This window comes from Hibiscus syriacus, unplaced genomic scaffold, assembly GCF_006381635.1.
Source record: "Hibiscus syriacus cultivar Baekdansim isolate YM2019G1 unplaced genomic scaffold, ASM638163v2 tig00111105_pilon, whole genome shotgun sequence".
Taxonomy (NCBI): Eukaryota; Viridiplantae; Streptophyta; class Magnoliopsida; order Malvales; family Malvaceae; genus Hibiscus; species Hibiscus syriacus.
Genome location: NW_024062987.1, coordinates 1,261,180 through 1,279,821, shown reverse-complemented (window position 1 = coordinate 1,279,821; position 18,642 = coordinate 1,261,180). Strand labels below are relative to the sequence as shown.

The following is an 18,642-nucleotide window of genomic DNA, read 5'->3' as shown; positions in this document are numbered from 1 at the left end:
TAAACAATTCTTAATTTATATTTTCAATTAAATTAAAATAAAATTTATATAATTACATTAAATGGAAATTCATGATATCATCTCTAACGAATTACTTTGATTTTCTTAAACGATGGTGGGATAACATTATCCAACAAGATAAAGAAATAAAAACAACAAATCAATAATAATAATAATAATACTAATAATAATAATAATAAGTCTCAATGTCCAAGTAAGTGTTGGAACTATACCTTTTAAGCTGAATAGGTGCCTGCACTGCATTACTTTTTAGTAATTTAGGTGTCTAACGTTACAAACGATATTTTTTAGGTATTCGAACAATTAATAACGTTAATTTTTCATGTTAAGTGAAACGTGTCAAAATCTGATAAATTTTTAAAAAAAATATTAAAAATATTAATATATTCATTAAAAAACCTTTTTTTTAATTATAAAAAATCTCAAAATCTTTAAAATCCCCAAATCCTAATACTAACCCGCCATCGACGCCCTCTTCGATCACGACCACCGTCGCCGATGTAGTTATTATCATCATCATACTTATATGTTGTCGTAGTTGTCTCCAATTCATCGTCGAAATCGTGTGGATCACAATTTTCATCATAGAGTTCACATGGTATAAAACATCGATTTGTCGTCATTGATCATCAATCAATTATGATTTTATAGGGGGTTTTCGTCGTTGGGGAGAGGAGATAGGGTGAAGTTTCTTTGATAGCAAAGGGCGATGATCAATTTGGGTTTAGTGGTTGAAATTAAGGTTTTTAAAGTTTAGGAATTATTTTGAAATTTATGTGTTTTCTTTTTTTAAAATATATAATTTTTTTTTAATTTTATATAAATTTTTTAAAATTATCGGATTATAACACATGTCACTTAACAAAAAATTAATATCGTTGACTGCCCAAACCTCTAAAATATAATATTTATAACGTTAAACATATAAATGTGATAAAAAAATAAATAATGTAAGTATTTATTCGACGCAAAAAAAGTACAATTTAGACAGTTATTTGGTCAGCTTAATATCTCAAGCTACGGTTGTACAATTCCTTTCAGTTGTTGTCTTTGATGCCAGGGTAATGGAGGAGAAAAGTAAATAAACAAAAAAATCACAGAAAATGTTACTGTAGTTTGGAGAAATTTCCAGATCTGTGACTGAAGAAAGCAAACGGAAAAAGGATGAAAAGTTGATAGTGTTGATGATATTAGGAGCGGTGCAGTTGGGACCTGCGGTGGCGATCGTGGTGGTTTTAGTCCCGATGGGAATGGCCGGTTGGCATTTGAGCCGAAACAAGATGCTCTTTTTCAGTGGTGCCCTTTTCATTTCTCTCTCCATTTTTGACTCCCTATTTCCCTTCCCTCCCCGAATTCTTCAACTCCGTTTCTTCCGTCGTCGTCTTCGATCACCGCACTTCCTGCATCAATTTGGTCAACGACATTTCTTGGCAAGTCAACCCCAAAAACGCTTCTTCCCGTTTTCACATCAACGACACCGACGATCTCGAGTTGCACGATAAGCGCTGGGACTGTTCCGATCCCACAAGCTCAAAGCTTGCGACTTTCAGAAATTGTCTAGACCTGATTCTTCCGATTTGTTAAACGGATCCTGGGTGATCGTCGCCGGTGATTCGCAAGCTCGATTGTTCGCCCTCTCTTTGTTAACTCTGGTTTTGGGGTCCGAATCCCAACGCATGGATTCGGTTAGAGCCGATTTGTTTAAGAGGCACGGTGATTAACTGATTATAGCATTTTAGTTGACGAAATCGGTATGAAAATGAATTTCGTTTGGGCGGCTTACGTTGTGAATTTGACCAATTTGATCACTGATTACAAAAGCCAAAAGAGCTGCCCTGATGTTATGGCCATGGGGGCTGGTCTTTGGGACATGCTTCATTTCAACAATGCATCAGATTATGAGTTTGCCTTGCGGATGTTGAAAAATAAAGTAGTTTCTTTGTTGCCATTGTCGACTAAGTTGGCCATGAATGAACCAGTAGTTGGTTCAGTCCCCATCAAGTCATCCTCCCATTTGTTTTGGCTTGGCTTGCCGGTGCTGATCAATGGGATGTTGAATACAGAGGAGAAGAGGGAGAAGATGAGCGATGCAGTGTGGCATGCTTATGATCGAGCACTCGGTGATAGTAAGCTATTACGACAAAATGGCGGCCCGCTGCTTTTGCTGGATTCCCAGTCATTGACTTGGAATTGTGGGCCGCATTGTATATCCGATGGTATGCATTATGATGGAGCTATCTATTAAGCTACCGTTCAGATAATGCTAAATACATTGCTTATTGAATCTCATCCGAGGCTTTGATTATAGCTATGATTTCCCAGGTTTTCTCCCCTGCTTTGGATTAACACACAAGTAAGCTTTTTGTATGACAAAATTCTTTTCCTTTCACATGTTTGAAAACCAAATATTCATTTGTTTATATACTATATATTGATTATTACACTTTGTATGATTCACATCTAATTTTGTTTTGTCCAAACTTGATGGTTGTACAATCTTGGAGACATCTTTTATTGTAGCAACAATTGAGTAGATCGACATTCGCGTATATAGTTTTTGTGCATTTTTTTAAAGAAGGATTAGTGATAAAGACATGATCACAGTAGGTGAAGCGTTACTAATAGCCTGAGTAGTTTAAGTACCCAGGGGCAATATAATTCAGAAAGATAGAGAGTGATGTAGAATTGTGATAAGAGTTCTTTCTAATCGAAATTTACCTGAGTTTTAAGGGAAAGAACTATAGGACAGTTTTGGGGGACCTGCTTTGCTATATGGTACGGGATGTTGGGGTAACAAGAACCGACACATTCAAAATACAAGTGTAGCCGAGACACGGATGTTAAGGTGGATGTATGGTAAGACTTAAGGAGATAGTTAGAAATGAGGATATCCATCTCAAAGTGGTTTGACATCGTAAGACATAGATTGAGGGATGATCTGTTAGAATGATGGAGCAAATTGACATTGCACAAGATCAAAGGTTTAAGGGGAGGCCTAAAGGATATGATTATTGATTAGAGGTGGATAAGAATGATCGAGTAGATGGGTTCCTAATTTGGGTTTTGTTATTTGTATGACAGTTTTAGAAGGAATGTTCATGCATGTAGATGTCCTGTTTCTTCGGATGCAACTTGAATGTCTGACCTGTTTAACATTTAGTTGTTTTTAACATTACCAAAAAGCTTAAATGTCTAAAACAATCAATCAAAGTCCTAAACTTAGGGTTAACCGGTTAAGAATATAAATGAACAAAGCGACTGATGAAGAGTCATGAATGGTTTGATTTTTAGTAATTTATCAAGCTAAATTAAGAGTATAAATAAGATTTTGAAGCTCATTTATTAAATAAACTGAAAATGAATAATTCATGAGCAAGTTCGTTTAAAACTTGTTTAATAAATCATTTGAAGCTTTGTTTAATGTTCGATTATTATATAACCAATCATATTAATATCTATTATAATATATTTGTTAATACTTTTTATATTTTTTGTATTTTTTTAAATTTAGAATTTTATTCATAATAAAAAAACAAAAAGCATAACAAGATACTGCTCCCAAGTCAACATGCTAACCCAATACAGTTAACTAAGTCCTTGTGAAAAATCAACGACATTAAAGTGATTATCATCATTTATAATAATTAAAATATTGTAATTTGTAAGATGCAGGTGTAAGGCCATCTCTATTGGTGACCTCGAACGACAGAGCCTGACTCCTTAAATCAGAATTTATGTCCCCAGTTTCGACCCGTCTGCTGCAACCACCCGGTTCTCGAACCCTTCATCGTCACTGCAACTATGTTATGTCCCCTGCACCTGCAACATTGCTTATGAGCACCATCACGAGCATGCCCGAACCATCAATCGTAAATCAAACACCTCCTTCCTTTCTGCACATTATCCTGTTTCAAAACCAAACCAACATTGCAGCTGACCGTCGAAGTGTCTTTATTTTACAAGGAGGTTCAGCTTATTCAAGCTGTTGTTTTTAGCATCCAAAACTTTTAGAGTAGACTGTTCTTATTGCCTTCTAGAGTTCTGAAGCGGATTGAACAATTATGTAGTGCGTTTCTTTGAAAAGGCTCGGATGATTCGACCAGAAATACCCGTGTTAGTTTGGAATTTATTTGTTTTCCCAAATGTGAGGTTTGGCTTGGAATTAAAAATATGTTTGCTTGTAATAGGGCATGTATGATGAAGTGCTTGTGGCTCCTTCTTACTCAGTCAAGCTCTCTTTGGATGGCTTGAGTTAAGGAATATGTTTTGAATGTTAGGAAAATAAACCGAGTACAAGTAATTTCCCTATAACCAGATTAGTGAGAATGCGAAATAAAAGCGGAAAAATAATACCCAAAAATTGATAACGGAGTTCAGCCAATTGTGCTTACGTCTCCGGGCTGCTGCAGATCTTTTACTAAGAGAGAAAATTTACAGGTGTTTACAAAACACTCACTACTCACAAGAAAGCTCTCTAGTATAGGAAGAAAGAAATGTTTTGGGATGATTTTGAAGCTAAATGGGTAAGGATATTTATAGTAGAAACTTAGGGACTAATCTTTGAAAATACCCTAAAGTGCAATGACTAAAGTGAATTTACCCATTCCTATTTTCAACAAACATCTACCAAAATTTTACCAAACTTTGAAAAACATTTTTCAAAGAAACATTTACCAAACTTTGAAAAAAACATTTTCCAAAATTGGTTGCCAAACTTTGAAACTTTTAACATTGAAGGGGTGTTTACTTTGGCAGATCCAGTTGAAAAGCAATCATAGTTAGGCATGGAAGAAAATTTTGGGTTTGAGGGATTACTATGTTCTTGTCGGTGGTTTGGATGGGAGTTTTCATGCAAAGAAGGTTTGGGAAGTGATTCGGTGCAAGCAGGACAAGATTCCTTGGTGCAAGATTATCTGGGATGATTTGTTTATCCGCAGACACTCATTCATTTCGTGGCTGGTTCTTCTTGATTGCTTGCTAACATAGGTTTGCATGCTCCATCGGGGGTCATATTGATTCCTCTTGCATTCTTTGTGGTTATGGTTTTGAAAGTAGGAACCATTTGTTTGCAAAATGTAATTTTGTTAGGCAGGTTTGGTCTAGTATTTTACAAGCCTGTCTTGTTAGTTGGTTTGGGGTTTGTTGGAGTGATATGATGATTTGGGTTGTAGCGCATGATAAAGAAAAAACCTTATTGGGGCCATCATTTGGGTTGCTTGGTGTTATTATATTTACCACATTTTGCAGGAGAGGAACAATAGATTGTATGGAGTTAGTCTTGAAGGAATTAAGGGTATAGTTTCACCGGTAAAGAGTACCGTTAGAGGGCAGGTCTTCGGTGCTTGCTGCTAAATGAGATCTATTATAGGATTTATTTTTTTTTTTCATTCTTTATTATGGTGTGTATAAGTGAAGTGTTTTGTTCTTTGTAATTTGACTTGTATATAAAGGTTCTTTGTTGGATAAGATTTTCTTTTTTATGTAAATTGACTTGTACTTTTTGGACGAATAAAATTAAAAAAAAAAAACAGATGTTTTAAGAAAAAGAGAATTAGAATTTACACGATTTAAGACAGAACTTAAGAAGTTTGTCCCCACAAATCCAACATGAAACTCCAATGTAACTGTTTCTAACACTAACAGTGCACGGAACAGTTCCCAGATTTGGGTTTTGTCGTTGATTAGAATCAAAAGGAATAACCGTTTAAATGAGACGTGAGAAGAGTTTGTTTTGTTACCTTCGGTACTGACCAGGCATGTTACCAGCTTTCCAAATGGCTATCTTCTTTTAGCTTCGATTGGTATTACCACCGTCGCCACCTCGTAGCCAGCTTTGATGAGGTCCCCATTCCCACAGGCACCACCCACGGTCTCGCGAAGATCCGACGCTGCATAGTAAGTGGCGCGTGCGGGATGCCAGAGGGTGGACTGCGACTGCGGTAGGGTGGAAGAGGATGACGCGGAGTAATGGGAAGTGACGGCGGAGATGACTCTAGTGAGGATGAGTGAAAGGAGAGGAGCTGCTTCAGTTAAATATGGCAGCGACATTGCTTGAGAGACGAAGGCAAGGGAAAGAGACACTACAGGGGAAAGTGAAAAGAAGAAGAAGCTAAGCACATCAAATAGTAAATAAGTAATGTGATGGATTCTTTCCAGTTTCCATGGTTTAATCAAATGTGAAGATGCCATTGCAAAGTGCAAACCCACCGTTGCAAATAAAATAATTTATTTAAAAATTTAGTATCTTTTATACACCATTCAGATTAATGATAAAGAATCTGTACTTCACTTTGATCAAGCTCAACGCTGCTGAACTTGTAGCAGTCTCTGCAAATTTATAGACCACTGGCCTCACAGTAGTTTATCTTATTTTCAAACAACTTATTACATGATTAAATAAAGTAATCTCCCGCATGAATCATATTGGCATTCACCATTTCTGCCAATCGGAACATCAAGCTCCAAACAACCTGTACAATCGTTAAATGCTTTGAGTGAGTTCTCATAATCTCATCAGTGAAAGAAACCCCCCCCCCCATCATTTTTACCTTTGAAGTCGTGACTGTGACCTCTTGGTGCTGCAGAAATGGAATATACAAATTTGTTAGCTTAAACGCTTACAGTAAAACCTATATTACTCAGACTACGGTGATAGAGCCGGATTCGGGTTTCGTTAGTTTTTTGAAGTTTGTCGAGCTAGAGTTCTTAAAGAGAAAAAAGGGTTGAGTGGAAGTTGACATGCCTCTGTGTAGGCTGTGGTTTGCCTGCTGGCTTTGAGCTTGGCTGTTGAGTTTCATCACTTGATAAAGGTACACTTTTAACCTGTTGAAGTTTCGAAAACAGGCATAAATTTCTTGATACTAGTTAAATACAGATGTATAATCAAAGCGAGGAAAGATGATCTATTGATAAAAAAAGATATACCAGATTCCTGAATAGGAGATTATAGAATGCTTGAATATATCTCTGTTTAGCTTGTTTCTGATCTTTGTTCAATTGTTTCCAGAAGCTGTACATGCACCCCATATTCAATACCTTGTTTGCATAAATTTTCCAGGTGTAGCTACGAGCAAAAAAGCACACCAAGTCAGTGATTTAACCTTAAAAATCACAAGAAATGAGCACCCATGGTTTAGCTTAGTATTACCATTCATTTATCCGTTTCAAGCCATTTGTTGAAAACTGATTCCAATGTTCAGGATTGGCCTGGCATTTCTCAAAGAAATCAGTGATTTTGTTGCTTGACTCATCCCCGTCGGTGGGATCAATGTGGAAACCGGAAACTCCGTCCACAATGATTTCGGCTGGGCCTCCTTGATTGGTTGCGAAGGTTGGTAAACCGCAGTTCATTGCCTCGATGACTGTAAGACCGAATGCTTCATACAGAGCTGGCTGAACAAATGCACCCTTTGTATCAGCGATGCAGCGGTAGAGTTCACCATTTCTGTTCCGGTCGGTCTGCGCCGCTATCCATCTGAACTGGCCCTTGAGTTGGTACTTCTCTATAAGTGCATGCATCTTTCTTATTTCTGCCATTTCTTCTCTATCTTTTGATTTAGAGGGATCAAAGAAGGCCCCTACTATTACAAGGTTGACCAAGCTTCTTAGCCTCTTGTTTTTCCCATACCATTCGGCAAATCCAGTCAAGTTCTTCACAGTGTCAAGTCTTGCCATTGAGAAGATGATTGGTTTCTTCCTGTCAGCTAGATAACCACTGTTTTTTCCGAAATACAGTAAAGATCAAATAAGATGTTGGATGATCATGAATTACAAGTGTCGTGAAGTAAAATGATTCGATAAACCTGTACTTACATGTGTTCATCATTATCCACTTTACTGTACAGGAGTTCTGCAATTGCGGGATGAAACGATGTGAATCGTTTTTCAGTCTCAGTGTACGGGAAGTATACGGATTGATCAGCTCCAGGAGCAGCGATGTTAAACTTAGGGTCGTAAACATTGATGCCTGAAACAACTCTACAGAGACCTGGGAGTGTAAATGCAGCATGGCTCTCATACTGTCCTGGTCTCTCTTTGCTGCAGACAACAGAGTTGAATTCAATTTATGATAATAAATGAGATTTAAATTAGAAATGTTTGATCTGGTTCTGCAAATGAAGTGTCGGAGCAGCAGAGAATCAAACACATTTCAGTCATAAACCGATATATGGTGAATTTTCTGACCTCCCTGCAATCTCCTGGTATGTGCTTGTTATAATGAAATCTGTGGCATTCATTGCAATTGTATCAGCCATGAATTGGCATGAAAAATGGTACTTTGGATCAAGCTCCTTCCACTTGATGTCGGAGTCTTCATATTTGGTCTTCTCTAAGGCATGCGCAATAGTCGCCTACATCGAAATACTTGTAAGAAATTTGCATTCACAAGTAACTATATCTGGGAGTGAAAGCAACTTCAGCTATATAAACTGATGTATATGCGGGTGTGTGTGTGTGTGTTTCTATGTGTCTATGTATGTAAAATAGACACCTGAGTTATTCCGAGTTTGTTAGCAACCAGAGATGCTACTAAGTTCCCATCAGTGTAGTTTCCGATGACAAGGTCTGGCTTTCCCTCCATTGCATCCTGGATCTTGGATGTAGCATCCTAATGATATCCGTAAAAATAAAGCAAGCAATTAATAATAACAAATGTTCATTAAATATTTGATCAATGGAAGCAGGGAGATGAGCACATGCCTGAGCAAATCTCTCGAGATAAGGATAAATATCGAAACGTGAAACCCATCGGTGCAGGATTCCAGCTTCGGTCCTGAAGGGAACTCGGAGGATGTGACTGTATTTGGTGCCAATGACTGGTTCTAACTCTTGGTTGCACTTGGTTCCTCGGGCATCAGGTATGAGCCGTGTAACCTGTTACGGTTGTGATATTATGATTCAGCAAACACCATTCGCTTGGTATGCAATCTTAAAGGAATTTAACTTGAAAATTGCTATATGACAAACAATTATATTCACCACAAGAATTTGAGGCTTTATGTTGAGGCCTTGGCTTTTGGTTCTGAGAAGCATTTCTTCCTCCATGGCCCTCACTTGATCTAAAATGTAAACAACCTGTCCACCTGTGTCCGGCAAGCCAAGGACGTCCGACTGTCCGAAATAGCCATGAGGAGAGAAGATCACGACCTTGAACATTATGGGAAGTTTGCTAAAGAACTTCTCCAAATTCAGGGGATCAGGGGCTTGGAGTACTTCTGAGAGCGATTGCATCGTCTCCTGCACTCTTTCGACTGTATCGCCCCAGCCTCTCTCGAAGCCCCATTCCTTGAACCTGAAATACAGTTTAGATAATAATAAGCGACATCAAGCACTTCAAAAGAAAATTTAATTTATCAAATCATTTCTTTTTACCGTAGCTTCAAACTCTGGTATGGAGTATCCTTGGGAAGATCTGAGAGGGAAACTTCGGCTACTATAAGAGCCATCTGAAGCTTTGTTGCTGTGTTAAGCGTCTCATTTATCATAAGTTTCTGCATATTGCAGAATGCAAGAAGAAAGTTGAGAAAACAACCATCAACATGTATGCACTAGTCTGAATATAAATGTATGTATGTATTATATATACCTCTTCTTGGTATTCCAATGAGAGTAAGTAATCAACAAGAGGCTGTGCATTATCCACAGATCCACTTAACTTAGCAGTAATGAACTTGGACACGAAATTGAGCCCCTTTCCGATAGAAGACGCCATCATTAATTTCGGCATTGAGAAGTCGAAGGCTCCAAAATCCACCTCCAATGCATTTTCATCTTTCGACCTGCAGCAACCATCAAGTCGGTCATATATATACGTAGAGTAAACAAACCAGAGCATGCAGTGGCATAGAATAACAGATTAGCGTACCAATTCTCGTCGGCGATTGTCTCTTTAAGTTTCAAGTAATCGGAGGAGGATTTGTTTGACGTCGGAGAGATCGAAGGCGTTCACCTTAACGAATTCCCAATATCCAGGAGTTGGTCTCGCAGCAAAGGTGACAAAAGGCGGAACAACAACCGCCTCCTGCAAATCCACCACACAATTATCTTTCACAAAAGCTACAAAATTAAAAGACGAACGTTAATATTGTTATTTTATAATGTATTATGAACCTGAGCCGAGGAGAACATGGCGCCCAAGGCGCCCCCAAAGAGGCGATCTCTCTCGCTCTTATCGTCGATCACTTTGTCTAGTTCATCCCTCAGTTCTTGAGCCTTCAAGATCCTTCCTCCCTTCTCCATGTACTTAGCAAAGCAGCGTTTCATGTAATACTGGCTCTGCTTCAGGGCATTGGGTATGTTTTCGGCTATGGAGTCGCCGCGCTTCATGGTCGATGTAGACGCCATTTGTGCTTCTGGAAATGCTGGAAACTAAGCAAAGCAAAACCAGCTTGATTTGCAATACTAGCTAATAGCGATGATGGTTATATCATATATATGGGTTTTGATGAAGTGCCGCTTGGTGATTGGAATAATGAAACATATGCAACAACAAGAAGATGAGAGAGAGAAGATTCGAATGCTAGCTGGTTTGGTCTTAATGAAATCAAATGAAGTTAAGGAAAGAATTTCGGTGAGAGGAAACTTAGACCATCCAAGGGCCATCCCCTTTATTCTTTCCTTTCCGTGCTTGTCAGTTTAACAACTACACCGTGTTCTAGTGGGTTTTAAGCTTTAAAGTAAAAGAAAATCACTGAAGTTGATTTTTAAAAATGTGAGTGAGACAAAGAAGACTCAATTGTATGACGACAAGTTTTTTTTTTATTAATCTAGGATAAATACAAGTTAATATATGTTTATAGATAATTCTATACTATTTAATATTATACACTCACACTCTTAGTAATCTTGGTGTTCGAATCTGAACCTTAAAAAATAACAACAATTTCTTTACCACCAAAGTTACTGGTTCCGTGCCTTAGGTGGTGAAATACAAGAGCATTAATATCCATCTTACGGTTTATGGGTTCAAATCCAAATCAAAGCATGACATGTATTATTATGAAAATGTATAGGAGTAATATCTAAATTATCAATAATATATACAGGAACTGACGCAAAGTTTTATGTTAGGAGTGAACTTGAACTTATAAATTTTAAGGGGGTGAACTTGATCTTATAAAATTTTAGGGACGAAATAGATTTTTAATAGAAAATACATAGAAAAAATTTAAAATATAACGTAATTTTAAAATTTCAGGGATAACTGCCCCACCATATATATATATATATATATATGTGTGTGTATACAACTTAAATTTTAGTTTATATATAACTTATCTTATACTTGGATTGTATAAATTTTAGTTTATATATAACTTATCTTATATCTTAAGATTCTTACACCAAGGTTACTGGTTCCGTGCCTTAGGTGGTGAAATACAAGAGCATTAATATCCATTTTACGGTTTATGGGTTCAAATCCAAATCAAAGCATGACATGTATTATTATGAAAATGTATAGGAGTAATATCTAAATTATCAATAATATATACAGGAACTGACGCAAAGTTTTATGTTAAGAGTGAACTTGAACTTATAAATTTTAAGGGGTGAACTTAATCTTATAAAATTTTAGGGGCGAAATAGATTTTTAATAGAAAATACATAGAAAAAATTTAAAATATAACGTAATTTTAAAATTTCAGGGATAACTGCCCCACCATATATATATATATATATATATATATATATATATATATATATATATATATATATATATGTGTGTGTGTGTATACAACTTAAATTTTAGTTTATATATAACTTATCTTATACTTGGATTGTATAAATTTTAGTTTATACATTCTTTTATATTTAAGATTTATAGTTTGAAATTTAAAATTTTAAAAATTAATGTATTAAAATATGATATTTAAATTTAAAATAGACATATAATTGAATAATTACACTTCCAAAATAAACAATAACTTTGTATAAAAATCTTATAATATATTTTCTATTTTTTTGACGTTAGGTGGTTGCGCATCCCAAATAAATTATAATTATTAAAGTTTCTGTTTTTAAAAGTTACAAAACAATTAAAATAATTGTCATATGCATAAAAAATATCTGACAATATAAATTAAAAATATAAAATTATGTTTATTGACGTATAGTAGGATAAATGGTGATTCGAAATAATAAAAGGTGATTCTAAATAATAATAAGTGATTCGTCGTTTCTAATATAAATGGAGAGTTGTTGATTTTGATTACATAAATCCATGTATGAGCCAGATTAGAGTGTGTAATATCTACTTATTGTCTTTATGGTTGTCACCAAAAGGTGGATCCTCCAACATAAGAAAGTAAGAAGGTATTACTCATTCTTTGAAGGTTCTAGAGAACTATTCACGATAGTGAAATAGTTGGAGCTATCTGTAGCTATGACAACGAAATTTGATATTGAAAATTCAATAGGAGAAATTTCTTATTGTGGAAATTGAAGATGAAGATCATCCTAAGGAAAGACGGTTGTCTAACAGCTATCAGTGAAAGACTGGTAGATTTCATAGACGACAACATGATATGGAGTAGAAAGAGAGTTTTCCTAAATGTGTTGCGAAACAACAAGAAAATAGTTTTTACTAGAGGATCACATAGAGAAATTATCTTCATATTCATAAGGACCATAGTCTCTATTGAAAATTTTACATTAATATATATTTAAATATTTTCTTTATATTTTTAATTAATAATTTATTTTCATCTTTTAGAATTTTATAAGTTCATCCTCTCATAAAATTTTAAAAGTTCGTACTCCTAATATAAGATAATGTGTCCGTCCCTACAAATGATACCTCTAAAGTTAGAAGATGACTATTGATAATGATGGATAAGAATTAAATAGATCTCACAAATGTTATTTATTAAAAATATAATGATATTAATTTAATTTTCATCATATTAATTTATAATAACTAAAATAAATAATATCCAATTTATACCAAATATTATAATAGTTTATTTTTTCCACCATAATCATAAAATGAAAACATGACTAACAAAACAACTAAACATCCATTTGATTAATTAAGAATGTAGAGAAGTAACTTATTATTGTTGAGCAAACAGATGCATGAAGGGATTATGGACCGGAGAGTGGAGGATACAAGTATATAACAGTGGCACGTTTCAACCCCCATCGCCCCATTCCAAGCCCCCGGCTATTATATATAACTAAACCAAACTCACTGCTTTCTTAAACATAAAACTAATACCGATAACAATGGTCGTCAAAGTTCATGGTCCAGTAACGGCAGCTTGCCCCCAGAGAGTACTGGCCTGTCTTCTCGAGAAAGATGTCGACTTCGAAATCGTTCACGTCAATCTCGATGCCGGTGACCATAAGAAACCCGATTTTACTCTCCTTTTTCATTTATTGCACATTTTGATTTTCTTTTATGTTGTTATCAGAATTTTACGTTGTTTTTGTTTTCAGCCGTTTGGACAAGTCCCGGCTATAGAGGATGGCGGTTTCAGACTTTTTGGTAAGATTATTGGACTTGTTGGAAAACAATATGGAAAATCATATGATATGAAAAATTCTAAAATGAACGTCACACTGATATAAGTTATTAATTTTATAGAGTCGACTGCGATCTTAAGGTACTATGCAGCCAAATATGAAAAGCGAGGTCCGAACCTGCTGGGAAACTCATTGGAAGAAAGGGCAGTGGTGGATCAATGGCTTGAAGTGGAAGCCCACAACTTCAACGACTTGGTCTACAATTTGGTCCTCCAGCTGGTGATCCTGCTTCGAATGGGCAAGCAAGGCGACTCGGCCTTGGCACTTTGTATCCAACAAAAGCTGGACAAAGTGTTCGATGTCTTCGAGCAACGCCTGTCCGGCTCCGACTATCTTGCCGGAGATTCATTCACTTTGACCAACCTAGCCATCTCCCGGGCATTCGATACTTGGTGGAGGACGCTGGAATGGGGCACTTGGTGTCCCAAAGGAAGCATGTCAATGCATGGTGGTAGACAATTTCCGACCGACCCGCTTTGAAGAAGCTCATGAAGCTCGCTGATTATTAAGCACCCTTCACTACTACTGTATGTGCTCAACGTGCTAAATTCAACAATCAATTTGTTGAAATATGAATCTTACGAATAATTTTATCACATGTACGTATATGCTCCTATGCTTCAAAACATGCTTGAAGATCAAGATTGAAGCTCATCATGCCAAATGTAGTTGGATCAAAGTACTATTCACTGAGCTGAATTTACATTGGATTTTAATATACCAATAAAGTAGTTTTTCGGATTTTGAGCTTTATTTGGATGGATGGTGAGATTGATTCCGGTGAAACGAGTGATTCTTCAGAGGACCGGCAAGGGATCTAGCGTATGCAACCGGGAGAGCAATTAACTTCTTCGTTTGCTTACATAAGCTCTCTTAGTAAAGTTATTATGGTCATTGGCCTCTAACTCATCTAGTATTTGCCGATACAACAGCAATGATGTCCATACCTGAGATAACAAGATGCAAAATAGCTGAGACAACAACACTCCATGTTCTGGGTTATGTCAAATGAGTTTTCGATTGCTTACCGGCCATCGACCAGATGCATCTCCTTTTTCTGCTTCATCAAACAACATCCTTGCCCTTTTTATCTGGTTCTTCATGAAGTTTCTCCGCTCATCAGTTACCTTTCCACGAAAAATGTCCTCGTCAGATAGTCCTGCCTGTGCCAATTCGGCCTGCAGTAGATAAATTCTTCCCCTTTGTGCACTGCATGAACCAAAAGTAATAGGAGGAAAATCTTCACTTCTTTTCGATCCGTAAAACATGAAAGAGTCGAACAAAATTTGAAGTATGGAATGATTCAACACTGTACTTCCTCCTCTCCAACATCCCTAAGTATATTAGTAAGCTGATTTGCGATCCCTAATGCCAATGCAGCATTGTAAACACACTCAGTGGTAGCTAAAGATTAGGGTGCAATGCCCATCACGGGCACAGTCATCAACCCGACGTTGCCGGCAACATAATAGCAATAGAGATACAGTTCGTCAAGTTTTTGTACCTCTCGACTTCCTAAGGTCCATCCTCATTCCTTCGATCATGTCTTTGAAAGGCTGCAAACAAAATATTATAAGCCAGTTAACAAGCTCTAACAATCCAATAGGACGACGTTCATCCAACAATCACTCAGAGAGGAAAATGATTTTTGGGTAGCAACATAATAGTTTGATGCTATAATACATCAGTTCAAGTCAATCGGAAGCTGTTCTCTATGATCTGTAGGCTCCCACTATAAGCAGGGCTTAACGAGACAAATAAGTGTTACAGAAAATTCACAACGTTTTCGGTTCTAGGATTTCTCTTTGTCAAAATAAAATAAAATAAAAAGGCAACAGAATGGTGAAATTACCTGTACAGTTGTAAGGGACGAGCGAGACGCACAGGGATTGAGAAACTCAAAAGAAATTCACAGATTTGGGGGTTTCAGATACCGACTTTTGGGGATTGGCTGTTTTCTGGAGAAAGCTTGAAATAAAAAAAGAATAAAAAGAAGCGACTGAAGGAGATTGAGGGAACCGAGGTTGAACAACGGTGACTGACGGAAGCAGTATAGGAATAGGGTTTTAAGAATATGAGGATGCGGCGGCCGATTCAATCGAATAAACAAATGAATGGGATCGTGTTCTCTTTTCGTAAAGAGGAATTGTTTGCATTTGCTTCTATACGTAGCATTTTTTTTTATCTTTATTTTTATTTTTATTTTGATTTTGAATGGGGATCACAAATGAACTGGACTGTTTTCAAGGGCAACATCAGCTAAAGAAGATGATTTTGAAGTTAAAAAATGGTATAACTGAACCCACCGAAAATACTATCAAAAAGTATAATATTTTATGTTGGAATTAACTTAAAATATGATATTTTTATAATATTTTTTTTTACAACTTAAATTGTAGCATTATTTAAATATTGTTTGTTCGTTACCGAAAATATTATTTTCTTTATAATATATTAGGTTTCGTATATTTTTTTGTTACAACTGAAAATATTATAAAGAATGTTAAATTCTAGATTTTCGGCTTTTCGCATAACCTAAAATTTTATATTTTTCGTCATATTTTCAGTCTTTTTTATTTTTATCTTTTTTAGTCTTAAATTAAAAAAAATAGACTGTCCCTAAAAAAAGTGGCTGATAAAAAAATTAGAAAAAATAACCTCAGTGATAAAAAATGTCTTATAATATACGAATTTAACAACTTTTTTTGGATTTTCCAAAATGACCAACAAATTCGCAACGCGATCTCAAATTTCGCAACCCAATTTTCAATTTCGCAACGCGAATATGTAAATAACATTGCGATTTCTCAAATTCGCAACGCGAATCTGTAAATCGCAACACAGAAGTCAAATTCGCAACGCGATAGTCAAATTCGCAACACAAAAGTCAAATTCGTAACGCGAATTTGTAAATCGCAACACAAAAGTCAAATTCGCAACGCGAAAGTCAAATGTTTTTACGCGAAACACAATATTAATTTCGCAACACAAATGTAAACAATATTATCGCAAATCATCTCTAACCTAAAACCCTAAATCACAACTCAGTCCCATCTCCATCTCTCACTCTCTACGACGACATCCGTCCCCATCTCCGACGAAATCTGTCTATCTCCATCTCTCAGAGCAACCCTCACAACCATTTACGGTCAGAAATGGAAAATCAACCACCGAGGGTTAGTTTTTTTAATCTCTTATTTTTATTTTGAAATTTTTGTATTATTATTAGATTTTTCTTATATTGATGATAAATTTACTGGTAATTTCAATATATATAGATTAACTATTTCACTAAGATTGCTTAGTAAATGCATTCGGTTGCTGCCAATACTGCTAAATTGTTTAGTCTTTAACCCTGTGAAGTTAGTATTTGTCTTTGTTTTGTCTTTTTATTTTGTCTTTCTGTTGAAACCCTAAATTGCAACACCAAAATCGCAACGCGAAAATCAAAATCGCAACGCGATTTTAGTTTCGCGTTGCGAATTTAAGTTTCAAAACTTCTTTTATTTTTCAAATTGAAACTTGAATGAATTGCATTACTTCAACAAAAAAACAAAGACAAATACTAACTTCACAGTGTTGCTAATTTAAGTTTCAAGAATAAACTACTACTCTTTATGTTGTCCTTGAACCTGCACTAAACATATATGTTGTCATTTTAAATGTTTATATAAGTACTTACTTCTGGAATGTTATCTAATGTATTTTGTGACTATGATGGAATAATGACTTGGGTGAATACCGTGCTAGTTTGAAACATATTTGGCTTTGTTTTCACTGTTTAATATCATGTATGTTTATAGTGTATAATTTGTAGTTTTTGATATATCTAACTATATGTTTATTATTTTTGTAGAAATTTTTTTCGGCTGCATTGACCTTAAGGAATAAATTAAGCTTAGCCACTAAAATTGCGTCGACGCTTACACCTCTACAAAGAAAATTGTTTGAGGATACTTGCTTCGGGCCATGGCTGAAAGTACAACATACGGGTGCAGATGCTATGTTGATACATTTGTTTCTTCATACCATGACTAACGATCTACCCGAGGGGATACAACGTGGTGGAGTTTAGCTTAATCACTGATCTACGCTTCGGACACGATGATGTAGGTCGGTACACTAGTCATATCGCCCGCCCATCATGGTTATCTCGGGTTTTTCCTGAGCTGGCAAAGTTGAAGCCGAGTTTACACGTCGACGACTTGAAGAGATTATTTGATAAAGATGGTTTTACTCGGATGGATAACCTTGATGTTGTCCGAGTATGCCATTTATTACTTTTGCATGCTGGCTTTTTAGGCAAAGAGGGCAGACAACCTATCTCTGAGGACCTAATATTATTGGTAGAGGACCTAAATGCATGAAACCTGTTTCCGTGGGGTTCATATCTATGGAAAGCTACCTGGAAGAAGTTGTCGTCTACCTTTGAGGACCGAAAAAAGTTTGTGTGGCGGTGGTTCTAAATACACTTTGACAGGCTTTACTTGGGCCTTTAAGGTAAGAATTTCTATATATTGTTTCCAAAATTATAATTAATTATTTAACAATTACTAATGTTTGTGTATTATATTGTTTGTAGATTTGGATATTTGAGACTTTCCCCAGTATGCGGACATATGCGATAAAAAGATCAAATGATATTCCTAGGGCTATTACTTGGAAGAGGATTTGCATGTTGGATTGGGAAGAATTACTCCCATATACGACGATGAATGATGTAAGTTAACACACAAATAATACCATATATAAACAAGTTATTACTAGTACAAGTTTAACTTTGTTTGAGCTTTTATATTGTTAGGAGGCCAACTATCCATTACAGAGGCTGAGCTTGCCACTGATTGGTGGCAAGATAGTAAGCGGTTTTTTGATGGGACGGATGATGAGCACCCCCCACCTCGAGAGCTATCACCTGATCGGGCCGATTCTACAGCTCGACACCCGGAGCCATCACTTGATCGAGCCTCTTCTCCACCTTCACCATCACCTATTTCATCGTATCATCGAGTCTCTTCTCCACCATCACCTCATGATAGGCGACCGGCAAAGAGGCCACGACATTTATCTCTCTGTTCTCTACCTCCACGGGATGAG

At 36.2% G+C, this 18,642-nt stretch overlaps 1 protein-coding gene and 3 pseudogenes across 1 annotated transcript; 2 read left to right on the top strand and 2 right to left on the bottom strand.

Annotated features, from left to right (window-relative positions):
* Window positions 1–1,032: 1,032 nt before the first annotated feature.
* On the top strand, window positions 1,033–2,338 carry LOC120154027 (annotated as a pseudogene).
* A 4,029-nt stretch (window positions 2,339–6,367) lies between these two features.
* Window positions 6,368–10,390, bottom strand: LOC120154030 (sucrose synthase 5-like). Its single transcript, XM_039165886.1, is given in 15 exon segments — window positions 6,368–6,491; window positions 6,570–6,603; window positions 6,765–6,843; window positions 6,946–7,084; window positions 7,169–7,735; window positions 7,834–8,058; window positions 8,206–8,372; window positions 8,513–8,629; window positions 8,722–8,895; window positions 9,001–9,313; window positions 9,394–9,512; window positions 9,608–9,800; window positions 9,887–9,937; window positions 9,939–10,042; window positions 10,132–10,390. Coding segments are annotated over 15 exon segments (2,532 nt in total). The 5' UTR covers window positions 10,366–10,390; the 3' UTR covers window positions 6,368–6,475.
* Window positions 10,391–13,245: 2,855 nt separating this feature from the next.
* Window positions 13,246–14,054, top strand: LOC120154028 (annotated as a pseudogene).
* Window positions 14,055–14,278: 224 nt separating this feature from the next.
* On the bottom strand, window positions 14,279–15,420 carry LOC120154029 (annotated as a pseudogene).
* Window positions 15,421–18,642: the final 3,222 nt, after the last annotated feature.